This window comes from Mytilus trossulus, chromosome 4 (genome assembly GCF_036588685.1).
Source record: "Mytilus trossulus isolate FHL-02 chromosome 4, PNRI_Mtr1.1.1.hap1, whole genome shotgun sequence".
NCBI lineage: Eukaryota > Metazoa > Mollusca > Bivalvia > Mytilida > Mytilidae > Mytilus > Mytilus trossulus.
This window is the reverse complement of record NC_086376.1, coordinates 7,435,716-7,462,451: the sequence shown is the minus strand read 5'-3', so window position 1 is coordinate 7,462,451 and position 26,736 is coordinate 7,435,716. Positions and strand designations below refer to the sequence as shown.

The following is a 26,736-nucleotide window of genomic DNA, read 5'->3' as shown; positions in this document are numbered from 1 at the left end:
TTTATTCGTTGTGTACTTATGCTGTTGATGCATTTATAAGTGGCCTTACGTGATTTGACGACCTTATTGAACTGCTGTATTAATATTAAAAAGTTACCATTTTAATAATTGTAGACGAATTTCCGGCGAATTTTTGTAGTGTTTATATATAAAGTTTACTTCACTTTGGGTATTGTCATAAGAAGTATTTAATGGCTTTGGCAACTTCCCTGGATTAAATGGCAATGTAGTTAGTAAGTAATTCTGCATGAAGATATACTATCTAGGTCACATCACCTACTAAATTATCGATTTCAAGGTACAAATAATGACCCATATGTTTATTCTTTAGTAGGATTAATCGAAACAAATATACAAGCTTTGAAAGGATGTCAGCAATATGAAACTTCATAATAAAACACTTGCAAATAACCTCAATCTATTACAGCTTATTGCAAAGATCAGTATTACCAATAATAGTGATACTAGTTATACTTAGGCAGTATCACAATAAGTGGTGTACATAAGAGCAACCAAAGTTTTGCTTAAAGCTTGTTATTTAGAGATAGCATTTTTAATATTGTTTCAATTATAAAATACAAAGGTAAAATATAGTAAGTAAATGAGATACCACGTCAAATTTTCCTTTATGTTTGCAAAGTACTGAACGTTCAGATATCAATATATAACATGTATAAGAAAATCAAAGAAATCACATCAGTCATTTCCTGAATTAACAATGTTGACTTCTTGCACACTTTTATCGTGTTAACTAGCACATTACGATTCAAACTCGAAATGTGGAGCAAGTGCATGGTTAAGTTTATAACCTTATCTCATTGATATGATCTCGTCCTTATATGTTGTATTTTCCATAGGAACAAATACATAAATATAAAACTCTGTATTACCATCATCACAATTATTCTTTTAACCTTTTGATTTCGAGTGAACCTCATTGGGGTTATTCCTGAAACTAGTGTTTTACGCACAAAGATTGCTATCTTGCTTTAATTTTGGTAAGCAACTTATTTTTTAAAAATGATTTGCAAAAGACTTACTGTGAGTGAAGGGCATACCATCAATGCAAAGAAAACGATATCTTGAAGTGCGTTCATATATTTTGTCTTTAGTATTGAGATGTGTCTATTAAATGTGTAAAGCTCAAAAATCATCTGAGTTTTGAATATTTGCAATTTAGATCGAAGAAATTTCAGATTGATATCTATAACATACTAGTAGCACTTTTAATTTTAGTTATAACTAATGATTAGGTTATTTTGTTGGTTTCTTTAGTTTTCTGCTTATTTTACTGTATTTTTTCTTATTTTTAAAGGCCGTACATTGACCTTTTTATTCTTTACATCAAAATCATTTGGTCTGTTGTAGATTATTGCCTAAATGGCAATCATATTACATCTCCTTAAGTTTATATTGGACCATGATCTTACACTAGAAAATCCTCTCTACACGACTTTTATTTTCTAAATTGTTTTGTTAGGTTTTCTTCTCTTAAATTCAAGGTCAATGTATCTTTTATTGACGTCATTGCAATGTTAAATATTATTTGATGATAGCGTTCATAGGGACTTTCTTGCGTACTGTTACTGAGTGTAATGAGTTAATATTCAAAAGCATTAATTTTCAGCTGCTTATATTTCTATCAATAGGTTTTATCATTATATTTAGAAAACTATTTTATGCCATTTACCATGATATTATGAAGTTTAACAATATATATTTTCGAGAGACAAGAGATATCTAGGAAATGTAATAAAACTCAAGAAATATTTAAAAGAGTCCGCGATGACATTTACATAATGTATTTATGTGGCGCACAGGATTAAGAGTAAGTGTCTGTGAAAATATAATAATATCTACTTTGGGACCTTTATTAAGACATTATATTTGATATATATCTAATTAATTACAACTGATTAAACTTTATGACTTAATGTTAATCGGACCAATATCAAGGATTCGTTTACTCTCCTTTACGATTTTAATGAATGACCTTTAGAGTATTAAACCAAGGATAATTTTATGATCCTTTAGCCATTTCATTGAAAATACATTTCTTTTTTAATGGACATCTTATTCGATAGTTTATAATTTAATGTTTCTCAAAATGTCACATCAACATATAGCTCACAAAGAAAAGTGAAAGTACAATTTGAATATTTAATATCGATCAAAATAGGCCGTTCCGTAGTTTGAAAAGTTAGTTGCTTAATAGTAAAATATCAAGAATACCGAACTCCGAGGTAAACCATAAAAAGAAAGTCCTTAATACGATGGCAACATCAAACCTTTTCCCTGTTAAAGATAAAACATAAAGAAATGCTAATGAATATTAAACCATATAGATCAAGTCACGTTTTACTTTCGGATATGTAATACATTGAGTATTCTGTGGACAGAAGTTCAAACAACGTTCTCGTAAACATCGTTAAAAAAGAAGATGTGGTATTATGCCAATGAGCCATACCGCGTTGTCAGCTATAAAAAGAAACGTAATCACAAATGAAAACAATTCAAACGAGAAAAGCTAACGGCCTAATTAATAAAAGAAACCAAATATGTAACAAAGAAACAAACAACAACACAGTTGAAAAGTAGTTTTTTTTCCAAAACATGTCGTCCGAATTTCCCTCAAATTGATATGTTATTGCCACTTACATTTCCGTTTTATTGATACAAAAATTAAGGGTCAGTTGAAAAAAAAGATAAACTTATTATGACAAAATGCAAATTAAAGTGAGCGCTTCGGAACAAGAACTATATACTGTTTTCTAGGTAGTTTTTGCATAAACGACAGAACTAAGTTACCCATGCCACACATCTCGAGAAAACATGCCATAAAACTTATATGCATGAATATTACATCATCGAATAAGTCATTAGAATACTTTCCAAGATCTCGAGCTAAATACTCATAATTCATGATTTAGTCTTCTTTAATCACCTAGTTGTGGTGAATTGTCACATAATGAAATGATTTTAAAGAAATAAATTTTACAGTGTGTAATTGAATAAAAGGCATTTTGGCTGTATTGTAAAGTTTTCCGATTTTTTATAAACTTATATATGTCCTTTCTTTGTCTGTTACATTTAACCAGTTAATCGGTTAGTTACAAAAGTAAAGTACGCGAATAACTACCATATAAGTTTATAAAATAATTTAGCTACCCCCGAATACAGGAGAAACCCAGGAGCTTATCGAAGCATTCTAACATCCTAACAGTAGTATACCGCTGTTCAATAGTCATAAAGTGATTAAGCACAAACAAATTCGAGTAACAAACTAAACTGAGAGAAACACATTAACTATAAGAGAAAAAACAGAAACAGTGAACTACAGAAAAGGCCTTCGCCAAAATACCAGTACATAGATTCGGACTGCAGATACCAACTGCAATATTGCTGATTTGGTGTAGAACATCTTTAGAAAAACTTATAGATTAAACCTGGTTTTAACATCATAGGATGAACTAAATAATGATTTAATTATAAACGCGTGTCAAATTCAAAATCAAATTGATGTTGTTATATAATTTAGACTATTTTTTTTTAAAGAAATGACATCATATATAATTCAATTTGTGGAAATAAATCTTGTTGAAAAGCTTCAACTATTTAGCAAAATTTAACACGCTGAACGGATACAATTAAAGTTAATTCGACATTAATCTGTTTGAATTTTCAGTGAGACGTAATAATGTATCACATGAGGTTTCATTATGCAAATGATATTTTTTATAACGAAACAGAATACTGTAGCAGAAAAATATACATTAAATTTAACATCATTTTCTTCATATAATGGGATTGTTCTGATTTATAAATCGTTTTAAATATTTATCTCTAGCCCAGTAGGCAGCACTCTTATTTGTAATGGACCATTATTGGTATTGCTAAATTATATAATAACTCAATAACAGCTCCAACAAAGTTATGGGGAGGACAGATTCAAAATGACACTCCGTAAATTTTACGGACACCATCACGAAGTGGTTGGTCCATACGATGAATCTTTATCTAAACTAACTATGCACATTTTTACCACGTATTAGATATTGGGTTTTCATTATGTCGTCTGATCTTTTTATTACCGAATGTGACTGTTTTGCCGAGTGTTAATTCGTATTGCTTTTAAGGCGTGGCACGGTACTTTCCATCCCAAATTAATCTGTTGGGTTTAAATGTTGTGTTCTGATGTTGTGTTTGTTGTTGTCATCGGATTTTGTCAAATATCTTCTTTGTAGTTGTAAATCTTTTTTTTTTTCTGTTGTATTCGTCTGTTTAGTTGAGGATAACTTCTCATCCAGTTTGGTAAATTTTATTTTGAAACAACGAAGTTTACACAATATATTTGGTTTGCAGTTTGATCAGAAGTAACACTGACAAAGCTAGATAATACAATCAGTTATCTAATTACTACTACTACAATTAGATGTTAATTAATAAAAGTTAGAAAAGTCAAACAAATCTAATCTTGAATGCATCAAAATTCTTTCTTAATTTTCGGAACACGTTTTAGAAATTCATATATGACGTCATTTTGGGCGTTGCAATGACTTTGGCTAACACGGCTGTGATTTTGTAATGTATTCGTTTTTATTCTATAGCTAGTCACCATTTTAGTTAACTCATGTATATCTTTTATATAGTCATTTTATAAAAAAAAATACTGTTTGCAAAACTGTGCATTATTCTTGATAATAATGATGTGTTTGTCTCAGGCGGATAACCATGGCCTCACAACTTTTGGGATTATTTGGTCCTCGGCGATATTGAACTTTGTACTTGTTATGGCTTTCAAGTTTTTTTTATATCTGAGCATAGTTTTGTGTGGACGTAGCACGCGTCTGACGTGTAATTTTTTTTTAACCTGTTACTTTTTAGCTCACCTGGCCCGAAGGGCCAAGTGAGCTTTTCTCATCACTTGGCGTCCGTCGTCTGTCGTCGTCCGTCGTCGTCGTCCTGCGTTAACTTTTACAAAAATCTTCTCCTCTGAAACTACAAGGCCAAATTTAACCAAACTTGGCCACAATCATCATTGAGGTATCTTGTTTGAAAATGGTGTCCGGTGACCCTGCCAACCAACCAAGATGGCCGCCATGGCTAAAAATATAACATAGGGGTAAAATGCAGTTTTTGGCTTATAACTCAAAAACCAAAGCATTTAGAGCAAATCTGACAAGGGTAAAATGTTTATCAGGTTACGATCTATCTGTTTTGAAATTTTGAGATGAATCTGACATTCCGTTGTTAGGTTGCTGCCCCTGAATCGGTAATTTTAAGGAAATTTTGCTGTTTTTGGTTATTATCTTGAATATTATTATAGATAGAGAAAAACTGTAAACAGCAATAATGTTCAGCAAAGTAAGATCTACAAATAAGTCAACATGACCAAAATGGTCAGTTGACCACTGTAGGAGTAATTGCCCTTTATAGTCAATTTTTAACCATTTTTCGTAAATCTTAGTTATCTTTTAGAAAAATCTTCTCCTCTGAATCTACTGGGCCAAATTAATTGAAACTTGGCCACAATCATCTTTGGGGTATCTAGTATAACAATTGTGTCCGGTAACTCGGCCAACCAACCAAATTGGCGGCCATGGCTAAAAATAGAACATGGGGTAAAATGCAGTTTTTGGCTTATAACCCAAAAAACAAAGCATTAAGAGGAAATCTGACAGAGGTAAAATTGTTGATCAGGTCAAGATCTATCTGCCCTAGAATTTTCAGATGAATTGGATCATCGGTTGTTAGGTTGCTGCCCCTAAATTGGTAATTTTGAGGAAATTTTGCTGTTTTTTGTTATTATCTTGAATATTATTATAGATAGAGATAAACTGTAAACAGCAATAATGTACAGTAAAGTAAGAACTAAAAATAAGTCAACATGACCAAAATAGTCAAATGACCCCCTGAGGAGTTATTGCCCTTCATAGTCATTTTTTAACAATTTTCACAAAATTTGTAGATTTTCACTAACATTTTCCACAGAAACTACTGTTATAGATAGAGATAATTGTAAGCAGCAAAAATGTTTATTAAAGTAAGATCTTCAAAAACATCACCATCACCAAAACACAATTTTGTCATGAATTCATTTGTGTACAATGTTTAATATTAACATAGACCAAGATGAGCGACACAGGCTCTTTAGAGCCTCTAGTTTATTTCTATTTTTCGTTTGTTTCTCTGTCCTATATTTTCCTCCATTTATTGTTGGCGGCCCTGTCGTGTAATGTTGCCATTGTTACATTATAGTTCGTTTCTTTGTGTGTTAAATTTCGGTGTTGTGTTTCTGTTGTGTCGTACAATGTAGATCTCTTATATTTGATAAGTTTCCCTCAGTATTAGTTTTTAACCCGGATTTGTTTTTTCTCTACATATTTATGAATTTCGAACAGCGGTATATTACTGTTACCTTTATTTATTAAATTTCGTCGAATGTTTTGAACTGTAGGGATTTTTACCACAGATAAAGAATACCTTTGCTGTAATTGACAAAACCTTACGGCAGTTTAAGTTTTCAATGCTCTGAAATTTGATAGTTGTTATATTTTTATGCCTTTTTGATGTTTTATTTCAAACTTCGAGTATGAGTCTTTTGTGAACTAAACGGGCGTAAGGCGGACATTATTGAATTCTATCTATGAAGAGTGTAATTATAGTTGACAGTAGAGTAAATTAGCACAGTATAAGGTACATATAGCTTCATTTGTAAATGTAAAAAAGCAACTTTGCTTAACGCTTGTGTGAAAATCTGGAAAATAATTCAACTGTTATATAATACTATTTGTTTTCATTACTTTTCATATTGTAATGTCAAATCTAAATCATCCCTTACTCATTATTGTAACTTGCAGGATGGTAACAGGATTGACTTTCTAATTAAGACCGATGAAAATCAAACACACTCAAAATTCAATCCATTTTGTAGATATCTTGATATAGAATTCACGTTGTGGCAATGACAAAGGATACACGTGTTATATATTTTCATAAGGTGTGAATGTATTTAATTTCTATTCATTGATGAATTCGGGGTTTTTTGTATTCTGTTTATCATTCTGTTATCAGACTGTTTTATAGTGAAATTATTGAAACAAGAACATTTACTCCCAACAAAAGAGATCATCTTGCAAATATATATGGAGACAAGTTATAGCATCTGAGAATGACAAATAATGTAATATTGTTCAGACGAAGAATTTATTAACTGTTACTATCCTTAAACTTAAGTATATGTTTTTCATTATAGAGAAATATTGTTTTAACGATTTATCACATCTCTATTGTGATTCTATAATATACACAAAGGTATTACCCTGTTTTAGCATCTCGACAGCCACCTGATTTGCGAAAAAAAATAGACTTATTTAATGTGTACCTATTTTGCATTAATAAATGACTTCTATTTGCGATGATTGTTTTCTAGCCCATTAATGTATAACTGAAATATTCATTTACTAGTATTCAAACATTAACATTCACAGAAAGGTATTCCGAACTGTCAAATGTATAGATGTAGAAATGTATTATCTAAATCTACTACGAATTCTGATATAGATAAAGTGATTAAAAATAGTTCTATCTAAAGGATTTGGTTTTCATGTTATATTTGTTATTCTCGTGGTGTTTTGTCTGATGATTGGTCTGTTTCTGTGTGTGTTGCGTTTCGGTGTTGTGTCGTTGTTCTTCTCTTATATTTAATGCGTTTCGCTCAGTTTTGGTTTGTTACCCCGATTTTGTTTTTTGTCCATGGATTTATGAGTTTTGAACAGCGGTATACTATTGTTGCCTTTATTTGCTTAAGATGTTCGACAAAATATTTTGATGTTTCTTATAGATATAAGAAAGTATATCGTTTGCTTCTTTATATTCACGTGTTTGAAGAAAGCATACATTCTCTGATTGCTTTGAAACACCTTGACTTGGCTCTATGTTTTTGTCGTGCCATGTGCTATTTCGGCATAACTGTTTTCTATTTTCCGGACTAAGAGATTTTAAGAATGAATTAAGTTAACTTCAAGATTATGAAACATTTCTTATAATACGTTATAAGAGAATCCTTATTCGTAAATATTTCGATTTACAGCTACTGTCAAATCAATAAACAATTAAATTCTTGTATCTGTGATCTCTTTTTATCACGTTTGCTGTTTTTGAGTGCTTTAAATTTGAATGTCACAATGAACCTTACGTATAAAAACCAAATCGATTGAACAGTCCTTTTCTTTACCAGTAATCTGATTATTTTTTTTTAATAAAAGGTGGTTTTCTGATGCAGGTTACTACAATTTACAAAAGAGCATTATCAAATCCGATTATTCTTGAAAATATCTTGTTAAGAAAAAGTTATTACGTGCCACGTTGTTATTATTGGCAACTTGACATTGTATGATTGTGTGGTGATATCGATGTGAGATAAAAAGCCTTGTAGATGGATTATATAGGCATACCAATAATTTTCAATAATTTAAAAGCAGTTTCACTATTGTTGTTGTAAGTATTGTCATTCATAACAATACCACCAACCATAGTGCAATTGAACGTACATGTACTTAGGTAAATATGTGGGAGACATATACATAAGAAATTGTTGTTCTTAAAATATTTTTCAATCAGAATTTACAGAATTTATTTCTGTTTTAGGGATGATTAACAATCCTGTTATAATGCGAGAGAACAATTATATACTACAGAGAAAAAGTTAACAACCTATATGGACCTGAAATGTATTTCAAGCATAAAAGAATTTTCCACAAAGGATTTTTAGAATTTGCTTTAAAACAATCCCTACATAAGGGAATGATCCTACATTTTCTAACATTAAGTTGAAGGTGACCACGTGGGTGACTTAAACGTCTGACATTTTTTTTCTTCATTTTTATTTATAAAAAACAACAGTAAATAGTTGTATACAAAGGCGTAGAAACGTGAAAAGGAATTCTTTCTAATTAGTGTCTCAAGTTTTTTTCAATTTTATTTGATCAACAATAAACGTGTGTCTGTATTTTGTTTCTTCAAGTGTACTTTTATAATATTTATTTATGCGTTTACTTGTACTGAGTGTTCTTGCTTTTGTATGTACTGTATTCCTTTCAAGTAAAGGAGTCATTTCAGCGATATTTTTTTTAAATTGCAATATGAGCGGGTTATTTAGCTAGCCATAAAACCAAGTTAAACCCATCATCTTTTCATAAAATGTCATGTTCTAAGTCAGGAATATGACACTTGTTATCAAATAGTCAATTTCTATGTATGTCGGTGTTGGTTTGTTGTTTTCACTTCAGTGTTTCTGTTGTTCCGTTGTTTTTCTATTATAATGGATGTATAAAAAATCCCTCGGTTTTTGTTAGTAACCCGGATTTGTTTTCATCTCAATCGAATTATGACTTTTGACGAAAAGCGGTATACTACTTTTGCTCTTATTTGAAACGTTCGTTTTTTGACAAATGTAAAACAAGACGCCTTTATCATTTAAGTACTATTTTAGTAATATAAATAATTAATCCATCTACCACGTGACTGCCTGGAACTCCGTATCATGTCACAGATAATAGTTTGTTAAACATAAAAATCATTTCAAAATAGAAGAATCGTCAAGAGCATTAGAAATAGGAATAAACAAAACACGAAATCTTTATTTATTCCAGTAACCGACTTTATTAAAGTGCAATGTAGTTACCAAAGATTCATAATTATCTGTTATGATTTTGCCAATAGTAATTGAAAATTATGACTGTAATCTATTTTTCTTATATTTTTTCATGTTACCAAATGGTTTGGAAATTACAATTGACATTAACAGTTTTTCATTTCCTTATGAAGCTTATCATAATAAACGATTACGAATGGCAGGATCCAACTGTGATGATTTTGTATCTGTTTTATAGAATGTTGAACTATAATGTTACTGCAATTAATCTGTATTAAAACTTTTGTATTCAAAGCTGAGAGAATATTATTTATCGATAAACCCCATAGGGATTTAGCATACTTTCAATACATTGAACTGTGAATTCCAGAGGTTAGACTGCATTTTTTTTTTGGTTTTTTTCGCTAACTCTTTAAAGTGCATGATAGTCATATAGTCTGATTGCGTAAACATCTTTTATTAAATATTTTGTTATGCATAGCGCTAAGGCGAAATAAGTCCGAGTTGTACAAGTAATTTAAAAATTGTGATTATTAAGCAAGAGCAATATTCTAATATAAATATATCCCCGTAATACTCCTAGTCATTATAAGCATAAAATAACAGTACTATGTATAAAGATTAAATACAGCTGACATCAATTGCAAATTAAAGGTAAAAAATTGAGTTGACGGACGGGGTAATATTAGTGTATAATATCTGAGACAATCTATATCGCGCATAAATCTTGTGATGATATTCAATTAAAATAATTAATAATATACTTTCTTGCCGCAATAATGTAGACAATACTTAGTATGAAAAGACTACGCTAGTTTTTCAGTGCACAATGTAGACTGTTGTTCCAACGTAATAAGTGATTAATACTAGAAAAGGTATGTCCTGTGGCCCCTTAAAGATTATGTTTTCAAGGGAGACATACAACATCAAATACTAAAACCCTCGACTACATGACTGAGTAGAAATCATTATTATGACACAGAACAGTTGTATCATCGTTGACAACTTCTGTAAAATGAAAGTATCTGCGAAAATATTAGAGAAAGGTCTTGCCCAACAAACTATTTATCAACAAATTTTAAATTAATAGAGTAAGTGTTCACTTTTTGTGTTTTTTTTTTAAATGACAAAAACACTGTAGACAATCAATTTCGCCATCTGTTCAATGTTGCCTTTTTTCATCGGAACATTGTAAAATGAATCAATTAACAAAGTTATCCTGCAATCGGTCAAATTTGATTGTCGAGTACTCTATTATTGTTTTATGACGACGTATTTGTGTTAATTCATTTATTGAATAGCGTTAGACAAAGTCCATGAATGATTTTAAATATATGTACAGTAATTCAATTTTTTTTAGTAATCTCATAGTGACTAGGATTAAAATTTTGTAGCCCAGTACGCTGTGAGGTTTGTTTACAAAATACTCATAAGGGTTCGTTCGTTTAAATAAAGTTTGAAAGGCTAAATAAGGATGAAAGTGGAAAAGCATTTAGGAATCATTGTTTTTTCTCAGCGAAAGTAATTTTGAAAAAGTTTATTAAAACTATTGCCAATGGATAAGAAGCATGGAGGATCCAATGCGTTTTGTTCAAAATAAGCGAATGCAACACTAAATAATGTTTGATAAAATTATGTCCAATGGATACAAAAATCAGTCCATTAATATATTACTTTGCTTATATCACGTTATATCTTATGGTTCAACAAGTATATACATATCTGTTCTTCTTATGCCACATTAATTACCAATTACTACAGTATCAGAAAGAGTTCATTTGTAGCATCTTCTGAAATGATGTCACTTTTAGAAATGGAGAATACAATACTTTCATTGTCGTGTACAAAAACATAAAACTGGTTTGTTCTCATGTTTAAATGCTTCCAGCTACGTTTATTATAAAATAACAATATTAAAACCCTTCTTTGAAAAGAATGGGATAACGAAATTGTATTATCGTTTTATTGCATTGTTACATTCAGTTTGCAGCAGAGTCATTTTAATGTTTTTATACACTAAAGAGCTTTGTTTAATTAAAGACAGTCATTTAATGGCAGTTTGTGTATATGTTGTCGTGTTTGTTTATAATTTGTTTGATAATTGAATATAAAATACCAATAAATTGAATGAACATTTAATGTTGCATCTATTTAGGAATAAAAGTATTCTTATAAAGTAATTTAGAACTGACTGAAATAAACACGCACGCAACTAATTTTATTGTGCCAGACATTTTTTTAATAGCTGACATTTAGGTATGCAAGAGACAAAATAGTTAGAAGCTGAACATCTGCCAATAAAATTCGGCACGTAACGCCAATTTGTCCTAAAGTATTTTTTTTGTTTATTGCTACATCTTACAAACACTAAGGAAAACTGAGGAAAAGAACTTCCAATAAAGGCTATTCACTTCAACTTTTGTGACTGTCATTTGTATTGTGAAGTCGCAAGTCGATCTAAGATTACTGCTTTGAACTAATTAAATATAAAACGAAATGGTAAGGAACCGAGAACAAAGTGAACTTTTTCCTATGAAATAATAAATAGAATGTAAGTGACATTTCTTCATGATACATGTAGTATTCGTTATCATACTGTGAGATAATGTAAAAAAAAAAACAATAACCAGGAAGTTAGATTAAAGTAAAGTTTCTACAATGGCAAGACAGCAAAAACTGATTAAATATTTCTGAACACGCAATATTGAAGAGACAATGTAAGGAAACAAGCTGACGGGAACTTTTTTAACATACGAAATGTAAAACTAGAGATGTTTAGTAAGCAAGAACTGAGTAAAAATCAATACATGCCAGATATTTGAAAGTTTTAATTAGGGCGCTAGAATTGAATAAATGTTACTTCATGCTACCATTATAATTGTTACGTTGGTGAATATTTTTATAAACAGCTAGTATCAGCATAATCTTTCCAATTCTACTTTATCAATAGGTTGATTGCGGAAAATGAAAATGTTCAGTTACAAATATGTTCTCTCATTCATTTTTCTCTATTGTAAACTTTTCATTTGTATTTGCAAACATTCCAACAAAATAAACACATAGGATATATATTTCCCGCTTAATACTATGTTCCAGGGTTTGGATTCCGTTTCCATTAAAAAAAATCTAGATTAATTATTGAATCTTATAGGAAAGTCGCTGATGAGCGTGGATAAAGAGATAACAACTTCAGATTGTGTAAAGCGGTTGATATTTTACGATATCTCTATGCAGAAACCTTCGATAATTCGTGTATTGTGCTTTTTCCGGTCTTTCCCTATGCTTTTGAAGTTTTACGCTAGACATATGTAAGCTAAATAACGTCCCCACACAAATTGATAAGTTGAACACATGTCTTAAAACCGTGATACGAGAAATATGGAGCACCTGAGCAAGATTTAATAGGAAGCAGAATAAGGATATGTATATTTCTGCGTAAGAACCGGGACCAATTCATGAGATTGCAATAATGTTTAGATGTGCGGAAATGTAGGACAACGTTGTTAAAAGAAAGAACTATAGTCTTCGAAAGAAGAAATTTGCACTTTGTGCTTCAAAGTGACGTCTAGACGACAGTTGACTAACAGATTCGCCAGTCTTTTGTATATTGATTACAGCTATCCGTATCTCATTCGTGTCGTTTCCTCGTAAAGAATGATCAAAAGTTTATATATGACGGAACAAACGGCGTTAATGGTTAAATAACAATGTAATCAACTGTTTTATGGCCAATCAGAACAAATAATTGCGATCTGTCTTGACACCGTTATTTCCGCACAATAATATAACAAATTTAATTTCTCTTGCCCATATAGTTATTGGCAATAAATTGGTGCAATCTGTCAATAAATATGGTATTTAAGGGTTTTTTTTCGTATACATTAAAATTGAATATAAGAGATACGATATACTTTGAATCGGAATCAATATGTGCATATGCTCACATATTCAAATCAAACTTTATAGTGTACCGATATGTACTAGTTGATATATGTACTACTTCTCTTGAACTGAATTTTAATGTGCGTATTGTTATGCGTTTATTTTTCTACATTGGTTAGAGGTATAGGGGGAGGGTTGAGATCTCACAAACATGTTAAACCAACGCCGCATTTTTGCGCCTGTCCCAAGTCAGGAGCCTCTGGCCTTTGTTAGTCTTGTATTATTATTTTTATATTAGTTTCTTGTGTACAATTTGGAAATTAGTATGGCGTTCATTATCACTGAACTAGTATATATTTGTTTAGGAGCCAGCTGAAGGACGCCTCCGGGTGCGGGAATTTCTCGCTACATTGAAGACCTGTTGGTGACCTTCTGCTGTTGTTTTTTATTTGGTCGGGTTGTGTCTCTTTGACACATTCCCCATTTCCATTCTCAATTTTATTTTAATTTTAGTTAATATAATAATAATCACATTAGGATCACCCATTGCGCAGAAATGTCTCTGCAAATGAATATTGCGTCCTTATCCATGGAATATTTTGTTTAGTTTGCACAATTCAGAATTGAACAGATATAACCTTAACTTTATCTTACAGAAAGCCTGTTGTACCAATTTAAACATGCAACCCGGCTCATTATAACATTAAAATGAAAATGTATTACTATTTTGAGATGCTGTATTACTCTATTGACTAATGTTCAATATTACTTTTGAATTGTGTTTAACCTTTTTATTCATTATTGACACAAATTTTCTCTCATTTTCAGAGTGTTATATTCCATGTAGATAGACATCCGACATATACGTGGTTTACACAGTGTGTGACGTTTAATTTTTTTCCAACGACATCTCATGAACTTGCCTATAATCTATTCAATTTAACTACATTATATGGATTACCATTAATTATTATATCTGTGTCATATTGCTCAATTTTATATCAAATTTCAAAGAAAACAAGACAAAGTAAAGGTAAGTAATTCATTACGTTAAAACAAATGGAGACTTTAAGTCTATAGTAGTTCCGATGTTCAAATCTCGCAAATCGGTACAAAAACGACAATAATAGCCCAAAATTAAGAGAGTCAGATGAATTTTAAAAGGAGAAAGACCGGTGGCGTTAACAGGATAAGTATGCATTTAGCACTAGCCATTGAGAGGAGATTTTCAAACAAATATATTTCATTAAAAGAAGAACTTTTGGTAAAACTGCATAATATGTCGCAATCAAAGAAGTTATATCGTTTTACTCTTACTAAAAATTCCAATAAAGCAGCGTAAATACGAAAATTCGAATAAAGAGATTTCTGCTGTATATTCGATGTCAGCTTTAACAGAAGGGACATAGTTTCACGCTATGTAAAAATATCATTATCTCATTCAAAATTTCATACATAACTTCTACAAGAAATGATATCCTCGTTGACGTTTCATGAGACAGTTATGTGTCTGTACTTGCAATGCATCATGGCTATGTGTACTTTCTCTGCAATATATGACATTACATAATGTGTTTTTTTTTAATGAAGATCAAAACCAAACTCAGGGTGCCATGAAAATAGCTTTATTCAATGTTAACTTTAACAGAAGGGACGAAGGGTTAAGCAATATTCATCCTTCAGTAGTAATTATCGTAATGTTTTGACCGTTTCAAATTATATTTGCCAAATTAAATTATATGCTCGATGACAGTTTATGAGACATTTATATGTTTGTCCTGCCAATGCATGATGATTATTTGTACTTCCTCTGCAATATATTACATAACATATTTTGGTTTTTTTCTGAAATGAAGGTTGAAACCCAAATCACGATGTTTGTGTAGACATAAGCATATCTTTAATTCAATGTCAGCTTAAATAGAAGAGACATAGGCTTACGCCATATAAATATGAAACTTTAAAACCATAAATGTTAAATGCAATAATTTGTTCGTACAGGAGACATTTATGTGTCTGTACTGCCAATGCATTATAGTTATCTGTACTTCTTTTGCAATGCAGTATAATAGATAGGTTTTTTGTCTGAATTGAAGGTTGCATATAAAATCACAATGTGTATGTATTCAAAAGAAAAATATTTATTTCGGATATCTCAATATTTGCATCACTTCAGATGCTGCATTGTCAATTGTTCGTACATCACAGCAAACATCAGTATGTGTGTTAGGTGTATGGGAAGGTTTGCATCTAACAGAGACCATGCAGGGTACACTTGAATCAAAACTTATATTACAAACGTTTAAGTCAATGGTAAATCTCTTCGAATTTGAATAGTATTTGTATGAGGTTTTTATCGATAGCTATGAATTATCTTTACACTTTAAATTATTGAGGAGCAAATCCTTAGATAATGATTCGGAAAATCATAAATCAATTGAGAAGATGTGTACTGAACAATGTTCGTACCTTCTATGCTTACTTCATGGATTCGTCGAAACCTATTGCCTTCATTGCTTGCGGTAACTGTGTGTTTGCCCACAACATTCAACTAGGTAGGTCAATGACGGAAGATATTAACAAAAGCTGAACATAATAACTCTTATTTTACTAAATTATTTGTTACGTTCGTCGCGATTTTCGTAGCAACAAATTTAATACTTTCTTATAACAACTTTCAATAAAAAGCAAACAATTTTAGAATTATGTTTCATCAGAACGTTGCATTAAAGCGTAGTCGTTTTTATTGTATACATATGCATTACTGTTTGGTGTTTTTCTCGACAAAACAATTAATTGAAATTGCATTTTTTTGTACATGTTTCTAAGCATATGTTTATAGTTATCAATACTTACTAAACATAAGATTTTATTTTTTTTGGAAACATTAGAAAACAACTGATGTAGTATTGATCATAAAACATCAAAGTTAATAAATAAATATTAAATACATCTTTGATTTAATGTTATAGTTAAAAATTCAAGAATTATGATCGTGTTCAACACAAATACATAGAGTTTTTTTCTGTCTGATTTTGACTTCCGTAGAAAACTTAGGAAATGGACATTTATCATCTTAATTGAGAAGTTTTACTTCATTATCTTTTTGTTTTAGCACATATTCCATCAAAGTTCTAACATATTGTATCTTATAGATGTTAAATTGTCTAAGGAATTTTATTTACTTCAATTATGCGGACGTTAATTGATGACTGATGTCATACTCTTCAAGAAGTACATTCTTGTTAACAAACAATACACAGGAGTGTTTGTAATTTTGTAAATTCAGTAAACTAATTTTCTTTTGTAATTCAATTTATGTTGATGTTTCTTATTTCAGAAGAGGCACTTGGTTTTGCAACAAAACGAAGATCTCGATTACGTCGATCTGCTGTAGGAAATATAGAAAAAGCAAGATCGAGAACATTAAAAATGACTCTTGTTATAGGTAATACTTCTTAGTTAATATGTTTTTAATGAAGTGGATGTCTCAAACAATTGTGTCTACATGTTATTGTACGCTAGAGTTGAAGTTTTACATAATCGACTGAAAATTTATAAGAGGGACGAAAGATACCAGAGGGATAGTCAAACTCATAGATTGAAAATAAAATTCGATATTATATTGTACTTTTTGTATTGACGGTTTTCATTTCCTCGGTTATAATGCCCATTCTTAACATCTGCGTTGAAACATAATTGTTATCCTTTCCAACACAGAATGATAGTGTAGTAGAAAATTTCCATTAAATTCTTTGTTTATCTAAAATCAAAACCCAATAAACCCACCTTTATATCTATGATATAAAAAAAAGAAGATGTGGTGTAATTGCCAATGAGATAATAATATCAATTTGCAAATGACACAGAAATTAGCAGTTATAAGTCAACAATGAACAAAGCTCATATCGCATAGTAAGTCCCAGAGGTAACAAAAGAAAACTATTCAAATAATTAAAACGAACAGTCTAATGTATGTACAAAAAAATGAACAAAAACAAATATATCACACACCATCAAACGGCAGCCTTTGAATTGAAGGCTCCTTTTTTAGGACCGCCATATCGATACCGAATGAATTCGACATTTATGCAATATAAAAGAATCAATTAATATGATCCAGACACGGTCTTTTCAAACTACTTTTAGCTGCTAAAATAATAGAGTAAGCTTCAAAGTTGTTCTAGATACTTAAACCGTAATGTTCGCCAAATTCGTGGGAGTCAAACCCTAATATAAGCTATCACTGCTACTCTGTTGTTGACAAGAATAGAATAATATTAAGCCTCTTTTTGTCAAAAGTTGTCTGATGACAGTATAAACCTGTCTTAAAAAGGCTATTATATTGAGGCTAAAACTAAGCATTCGCAGTTTTATCGGGACGACCTGATTAATTGGCCTAGATAACTTTAAACGAACATTATAAAATAGGTTACATGATCCGAACTAGACATAATTGTACGTAACACTGACCTTAAATATCAATCAACCTTATGACGTATGCACAATATACTTATTCATTACAGCACGGGTTTCAGTTGAGATGTTAATGACTTATAATAATTTCATTGTCTACAAGGTTGTAGAGGTTGGTATCCTCAAAATATATCAGCCAATAGAAAGTATTATCGAATCATCAGTTATATATTTGTGTCCATATCTTGTATATCTATATGCATTTCAAACGCTCTTTTGTTATATGTGTATTTTGTCATCATCTCTCTATTATATGGTTCAAACACACGAATATTGCATGTTAATCATTCTGACCACCCTGTTTGTTATGAGTCCAAGTAAAATAAACTTCACATTAATTGATCCGTAATTTTATTTATCAAATGTGTTTAATACCCAAAACAAAATATACAAGAATCTTCATTTTTGTAAGTGTTGTTTCTATGGATTAAAGCAACAATGTTTACGTTCGTAGATAAGCCATGTTTGCATCATAAAGATAAGAATACTCATACAGAATAATGTTTCGCAAAATTGTTTTGGGGTAAATTCTACTTCCAATTGATAGCAGGACACAGAGCTAGAATATAAATACGGCCTTTGTTATAAATCCACAAAGACACTTTGTGAAAGTATTAAATTTTAATTCATAACTTAAATCAAATAATACCTTATAACATGATGACGACGTTTCCGTAATATGTAACATGTAACCTGTCAATATTTACGATACATGATCTTTTCATCGTATAGGAACTTATAAGAACTGCCAAAAAAACATAAAGTATTATGAAAGCTTCAAAGTCTGTAATTACACATACTAAAAAGGTAATTCCCACAAAAATGTCATGGGAGTTATAAATTCTAATATAAATGAACTTCCGACTTACTAATCAACTGTTGACAAGAATAGAATCCCATGAATCTTTTTTTTCTAAAACCGTCTGATGAAACTATTAACTGGGGGTTTATTTTTACAAGATTATTATATATAAGCTTAAACTACGCATTGCTAGTGTCCTCCGCTCAAAGTTATTGATTGGCCAAAATGACATAAAAGGAACATCTCCAAATAGGTTACAGGACAAGACATTAACAGTGCAGTACGTAACACTAACCTTAATCGTTCAGATAACAAAAGCCATCACTCATGGTCCATTACGTTACAGGGTTTTCAGTTGCGACGGTAATAAATTAAGGTTATCTATCCATTGTATGCAATGATTGAATTTCTCATGTATTTGGGCAGTTTGAAATATCTTCTAGAAACCAACCACTCGGAAGTGGAGTTACATCAGCAGTAATAATTGATATTACCATATATTAGCATTATCATGTTTAATATACGCGTCTGGTGTATCAAATTATCACCCTAGTTCCTTTGATAACTATTTGTGCATTTAACGCGCTCTTCTGTGTTTTGTATCATTCCTTTCTAATATACACGATTCCAACCACAGATTTTCATTAATCATAAAAAATCTGACATGCAAACGGACGGTATCTAAACCGACCTGTTTATGTTTCATCAATCAATTCCTAACGTAGGAAGTGTTTTGATGCAAATCTTGATATACTAAATTTACTGTGGATTCATTATTATTCGTTGGGTACCAATTTTCGTTGATAAATTATAACCAGGGAACCACGAATTCAAATTCCAACGAATAACACATTCTAAAGGAATTTACGCAAATATATACGCCAACGTAAGTTTTCCATAATCCACGAAAATAAATGAATCCAAAATATATCTATTACGGTTTGATAAAACTAAATGGTCAACATGAGGACAACAAACTAATGTGTTTATTCAAAAAGTGTGTTTAATAATTTGTACTTTATTTGAATCAACTCGAATTTTTTAAGAGAACTTAATACATGATAGCAACAGAATGATGCTAAACTTAACATAATTGGTGAATTATAAGTGCTTAAATGACAGAGTTCGAGTAGTTCTTCTATCTAAGATAAACAACAAAGAGTACATACATCAGCAGTCATGTGTCGCCTCAAACACATTTAAATGACAATGAATAAATGGATTTTTTCAATTAAAAGTCGAACACGAGTCGAGTTACTGGTATAAACAGAAAACTTATAATCTAATATGAGTAATGTTGTTACCTTTGATAACTATTGTAAACATGTCTTTAAAATAGTGTGTTAAAATATTAGAATGGTTAAATGTCAGACTTTTGTCAGTAATCAACATATATTTTGGTCGAGAATAATAATCTTGGAAAAAATATGACCATAGATTTGAAAGTCAAAATTAAACATCGATTCATTTAGCATTGCTTCTGAGAAACACAGCTGGTTTGATTTTAGTACAACTGCAATTTTTGTTTTCCCTTATATCCGCTGTAGCCATGGATAAAGGTTTTACGCATTATATTTTAAATCTCAAACGATTGCTATTGCTTGGAATGGGGTTTAAATAACAAAACATATGCATTTCTAAATATGTGAGGTAAGACCTTCATTAAACTGATGAGTATCCTTATAACATGTTCATGTTGTATGTTCTTTTTTTTCAGTTAGTGTTTTTATAATGTGTTGGACGCCTTATTATGTTATATCTGCTTGGTGGTGGTTCGATATGTAAGTATGTATTTGGTTAATTTATATAACCTACGGTGTATTAATATAAGTCGCAATCAAGGTTTAGATGAAGTCTCATGATATAAGAATCAGATCAAGACAAAAAAAAGCATAGTAAAGATACAGAACATAAACATAACACCACAAAGATTTCTGAAACCAGTTTATGACCCACAATCGGCTCGTTCGATGATATCAAAAGCAAGAACAGGTAAGGAGACGTGACTAGCGTAATGACTAGTGGAATATACTAGTAGCTTATATAATTAATGTGGGTAGTTTTGTGGCCACAAATAATGTGTTAATAAGGAATATTGGTGGGTAAGGTTTTTCTTTTGTTGTTGCTGTAAAATTACTGTATTCTGTGCATCACTTTCTATTTCCACAAATAAAGTGTTTGAACACAACACCAACCAGACACTGAATTACAAAGTATATATATTATCCTATCTAAGGGACAGGTTTTATATTCATTCCATTATTCTTGTAAATCTGTTTAACAATATAGCCAGTCTTCCATTTGTTCCGTAAGTCATTTTGATTACTTATTGTTATATGTATCTGTTTGAAAGTTCATTGTCATGTGAAAAAGATATAAATTTACACTAACAACCCATAGTTCTCATTTAGCTTTGTCAGGCAATAAGTTTTAATAAATATCACTGGAATGATACGTTAGTTGTCATTCCCGGCTATATTCAGTCCTGTGAAAAATGACATGACTATATAAATGTGTGTTGATCTTAATTGGAGTTTTTGTACTTTCTGAATAAAACTAGTAAGATTAACTTCACTAGTATAAAATTACTTTTAAACGCTTTGGCTGCTCATAGAGTAGCACCTTTTTGGTTTTTATAATGTAGAAATTTGGTACGTAGTTGTTTCTTGATTAAAAGAGCTAGGAAACAAAACAAAAATTCCAATTTGATAAATTGATAGGTTTTTTCTTCCTACAAGGAAGTGACCTTTTCATGATACTTGATTAACCTTGATATAATTGTATTGCGCGATTTTTGAGTTACTTCTTTCTGGTATAATATTGAGTTTATAATCTTGCATCTGATGACATAGGTCTTAGTCTAGACCAGATTATTATTTATTATATACTTACACTTCTTCTTTGTAATAAGAAAATGGATTTCTCCTGTTTATTGGGTTTCATCTGTACGCTAATACAGTTTTCCAATTAGCAGGATATTATATATATACACTTTGGGTGAATATATCATTAGCTATTTAAATTTTTCATTAAAAGTAAAAACAAATCTATATCAAATAATAATAAGTTGCATGCAGTAGATACCATAAAATGATTATGATGATTCAAACAAAAGACGCGGGAAATACCAAAAAGAGAAAACAAATATAGGTTTCACTTCTGTAAATAAATAATATGCGTTGTCACATAGGAACTCCTTTGATGGCTAAACGGTGCCACTTTTTCTATGAAGTTTGGTGCACGAATATATCCCATAATAAAACGTTCTATTTGAATATCATCCGAATAGTAATTGGAAAAAGTACAAAAAGCAGGTGGAGAAGAACATCATGTTTGTAAAATGTTTATGTTTCAATCCATATCACGTTTTGTAATATTCATTTCCTACCCATAATAGATACGCCATCTAAAACGTCACGCATTAGTTCAGACAAAAGGTTATATTTACTTTTTTTTTTCTTAGATTGATATTCTGAACACGATTTGATAAAAGCATAACAATTCATATTTATTCTTGAATTTGAACGACCATGAACATTGAGATGGTTCAACATCTTGATTAAATGGATTTAAAAATATACAAATTAACTTAATAGAATAGAAAAGAAAACCTAACGAATGTTCCATTTGTATTTGTGATTTATAATTGTATTATACTTTATTCTCCTTTAAACAGTAGCTAGAAGATAAATTGTGTGTACGTTTTTAACCTTTCACAATCAAATTGGAGTATTAAGTAACAATTTTATGTTTGAACATTAACATTTATTGAAGTGCTTTGATTACTAATTTTGGTAGAGAATTATAAGATTTTATTTGGATAAAAGATGCTGTAAATTAATATTCAAAAAACCTATTTCTAAACCATAAATTAAAAAAAATGTTCAGTAAATTTTTAAACTTAATTTTGTCGATGACTTGCACCAAATTACATTAATAGACAATCATGTGAGCAAATATATTAAAAATGACTTTTTCAAGGTTTACTTCTAGATTGTGATCCCCCCGAATGCAACTTATCAGGGAATTGTTTGCCTCCCATGAGCAACATGTCGAGTTGAATAGATACAACTCACCATCCCCTGTTTTTATTGCGCTGTAAAGGTTCAATCATTAGTTTCGTGTGTAGTGTTTTTGTCTACTGCTGGTTGACTTTTCGTTTTGAATTTGCTTTGACATAGTTTTTGATTGTCCCTACCTAAACATATTACAAATTTAAATAATCATATGTTTGGTTTATTTACAGAGAATCAGCAAAGAGATTAAATTCTAAGATAAAGAAAGGTTTATTTCTATTCGCTGTATCTAATTCATGTATGGATCCTATTGTTTATGGTAAGTTTGTATGCCGACGACCTTAACCTCTAAGCACAATATCAAACAAATCAAAAACAAAACTCGTTTCTTCATCCTTATTATCGTAATTCATTTAAAATTCATATTCTATAAAAAGTACGATATGATTTACGTATGTAAGAATTCAAGTATGACACGATAACATAAGCATTATTCGCCACTGAATTACAATTCGTCGCAGTATTTCTTTCTTCCTCTCGTCTTGACAGTCTCGGTGGTTGTTGGATGTTGTGTTTAAATCATCGACTGATGAAAGCAAAAAAACACCAAAACAATAGCCGATAATAACGGTTTCCCTGTTATAATGTAGCAATAGGAACTAAGACTGGTCGGCTTGGTATATGATTTCATTGTTAAATTTGTATCAATCGTTGATTGCTTTAATAACTTTGTTTTCTACCATCTTAATTTTCCAATTCCCATATATTCCATCCAGTTTACAGTTTTGACACCATGAGTGTAACAATATCAATATCAATACTGAAGACTTGAAAAATCACTTTGAGTAGGCCATAAAATCTGGAACGTTAAAAAGATCTGCTTACAATAAGGACAAACCCGTTAAGAAAATAAATGACAACCTATTACAATATACCTCAATCGGGATAAGTAAATGCGAATTTTAAAGGTTTAAACTTATTTTTCAAGATACTCTATCAATGAATCTGGGTTTGTGGCCGATAGTGTATGAAAAACTACAAACAAAAAGAGAAGCGAAATATACCAAAGGAGACATTCAAACTAAAAAAAATCAAACATAAACAGCCGCAGCACCATAGCCGAAAAAGACCAAACAGAACAAAAAAACAGACAAACAACAGTACATAAAACACAACAAATAAATACTTAGTAACGCGAACAGAATCAAAAACTTGTATACGAAAGATGTAAATTACCTGGACGAAAACCTGTCCACAGGAAAGTGCATTAGTTTGTGTGTAGACTTAGCATCACTAACGTTTACCTTGTATCGGAAGAGTCAATGAATGATAGATTATAAAGTCGTCTGAAAGGCATACATATATTTGACCAACAAACAACAATTGTGATTAGGTATTTAATCTTATGCGGATTAATACCATTTGATTTTCAAACAAGACTATACTCTAAATAACTGAGATAGTTCGATTGTTTAGAGGAAACTGGGGTGTTACACAACATTTGCCGCACTTCGAGAACACGGTTAAATTGTTAATTCTAAACGAGTTAACACTGCTCCCATTTATTTCATTCCTTCTGTTACTCTTTTTATTGTGCTTTTCTCTTCAAATGTTTCCTGGATAAATCAGTGACGCGTATTTTGGGTGGAAATCATATCTTACTTCTTTTATCTAACGACTGGTATGTAAATAAACTCATGGTAGGTACCAGGAATAATATTAAATATTTACGCCAGACGCGCGTTTCGACTACAAAAGACTCATCAGTGACGCTCGAATCAAAAATGTTGTAAAAGGCCAAATAAAATAACAAGTTGAAGAGCATTGGGGACCAAAAATTCCTCAAAGTTTTACCAAATCACCTCTACTATAGGTAATGTATTCCTGAGGTAGAAAAGCCTCAGTTTTTTTAAAAACTAAAGTTTTGTAAACAGTTAATTTATAATTGTGAACATTTCAATGATTCCGCAAATCATACAATACTAGTTCTTGTTGTGTTTTGCCTTATAAAGTTCCAACTGTAGGGCTGATTTGTCCTATTCCGGAGAATCTTGAAATTTTGGAGGTTCTTTGTCTGTATTAGGAGAATTTACTTTTAATTTCTGAATTTTAACTAGAAGACTTAAAAATATGGTCGTGTTTCTATGAAATACATAATGCACAAAGCTATTTAAGACCATGCCATAATCAAAAGAACAATTAAATATGGTTATTTCATTTATTTAATTTTTCGTTAATGTTTTTAAAAACATCAACCTTTTAATAAAAATAAATACCAAAATTGCTTTTCCCCGGGACTTCTCTTTTGTTATAAAATCTTCGAAGAATATTCACCGTTTTGAAGGAAAATAAAAACACTGATAAGTTTTATACGGATTTCAGCAGACAAAAACATCACATAAAACCACCGTAAACTCTAACTATAATTTCCGAAACTAGAGTAATCCCTAAACTCAAAAAAGAAACACATTTTACTTGCAGGGATGTTTACAACAGCCTTCCGTCGAGAGGCACGAAAATGGGGTCGTTGGATTAAAGTGCAAATAGGTAGAAGAGACAGGCCCCAAATCCAACACCCAATTCAATGTAACATCCTGGGATCCAAATAAGAGTTATTTCCCTTTGTTCCAGGGATGTTTACAATAAACTTCAAAAGAGAATTCTTGAGATGCTGCTGCTGTCTGAGTAAAAGTTGGAGGAGTCGTCACATGGCAGAGAATACCCGGAACCCACAGGTGAATTCTCAGAGGACACCGCTCAAGACGTCATTACGAAAATCAACCTCCACACCATACGTTGATGTAGAAAGTGACCAATCATCGTCAAACCTGAAGTCATCGATATCCGACAGATCATCACGGTATCGTCCGTGCACGCCAGAACCAAGGATAGTGAATGAGAACAGAGCCAATATGAATAACTTTTTATGTCTAAATTTACCTCTAGAAGAAACCAAAAAGAATATGACAACTACTATTCAGTGAAATGTTATTCTTTGTTTAAGGGGGATAGACCTTGGTTCATGGGGATAATTATTTAAAACAGTTATGCGTTTGTAAAAGTCAAGTTTAATCAATGCAGGTTAAGCATTTATCTGAAACAGGTTGAAAATAATATATGTAACATAAAAGCTTAGAATATATTTATGAAAAAAGTTTGACACAAACGTACTGTTGATTTGAAGAGTTGTTTCCCTAAATCTAGGTCTTCTTCTTTAAGTACGATAAGATAATAAAATTCAATCTTATTATAAATTTGATTTTCTATCTCTTTCTGCTCTTTTATGATTCAATCATTGCTTTAAAGGAGAAGCATCAAATTTCTTTCTGTTTCAATCTTTCATTTGGTCTCTATAAAGGCGACAAAAGTGGATACACTTCACGCTACCTTTGATAAGGAATTTTGTATATTTTTCTGTACATGTATGAAGTACATGTATATATGATGCTGAGGTATCTTTCGAGGGGAAATTAAAGTTATAACCATGACGTTAAAAAACCATTGTTCATTCATTAAACTACGTTTTAATTTGTTTGTGACTTCTTTTAAATGTGCTTCAGAGAACCTCATGACAGACTGAGTATTCATTTGAACACAAGTATTTATTGAAACATTGGCATGAATCATGTCATTAAAAAACATTAATTTTGTAATACAAAAATTAGTACATTCGAAATCATCTGTTACAATTGACTTATGAAAGGGTCGATTAGAAACAAGCTTATGCAAGCCAAGTTGGAAATAAACTAAAATATAAACTTGAAGGAATACTTCAATATTTATTGAAATGAGTGCAATATCTTACTATGTCATAAATAGTAGTATACCGCTGGTCGAAATTCATAAATCGATTGAGAAAAAGACAAATCCTGGTTACAAACTAAAACTGAGGGAAATGCATCAAA

General features: G+C 30.9%; 1 protein-coding gene across 4 annotated transcripts in view; it reads left to right on the top strand.

Moving 5' to 3' along the window:
• Positions 1 to 26,111, top strand: part of LOC134714583 (adipokinetic hormone/corazonin-related peptide receptor variant I-like) — a 198,664-nt gene extending 172,553 nt beyond the window's left edge. For 2 of the 4 annotated variants that reach the window (XM_063575943.1, XM_063575942.1), the window contains exons 2-6: positions 14,366 to 14,570; positions 16,878 to 16,985; positions 20,533 to 20,596; positions 23,062 to 23,150; positions 25,463 to 26,111. In XM_063575943.1, the coding sequence (XP_063432013.1) occupies positions 14,366 to 14,570; positions 16,878 to 16,985; positions 20,533 to 20,596; positions 23,062 to 23,150; positions 25,463 to 25,815 (819 nt within the window). In that variant the 3' untranslated portion in view covers positions 25,816 to 26,111. Of the gene's footprint in view, positions 1 to 14,365; positions 14,571 to 16,877; positions 16,986 to 20,532; positions 20,597 to 23,061; positions 23,151 to 25,312 lie in introns of all 4 variants that reach the window. The other 2 variants (XM_063575945.1, XM_063575944.1) reach the window with 1 other exon arrangement.
• The last annotated feature ends 625 nt before the right edge of the window (positions 26,112 to 26,736 follow it).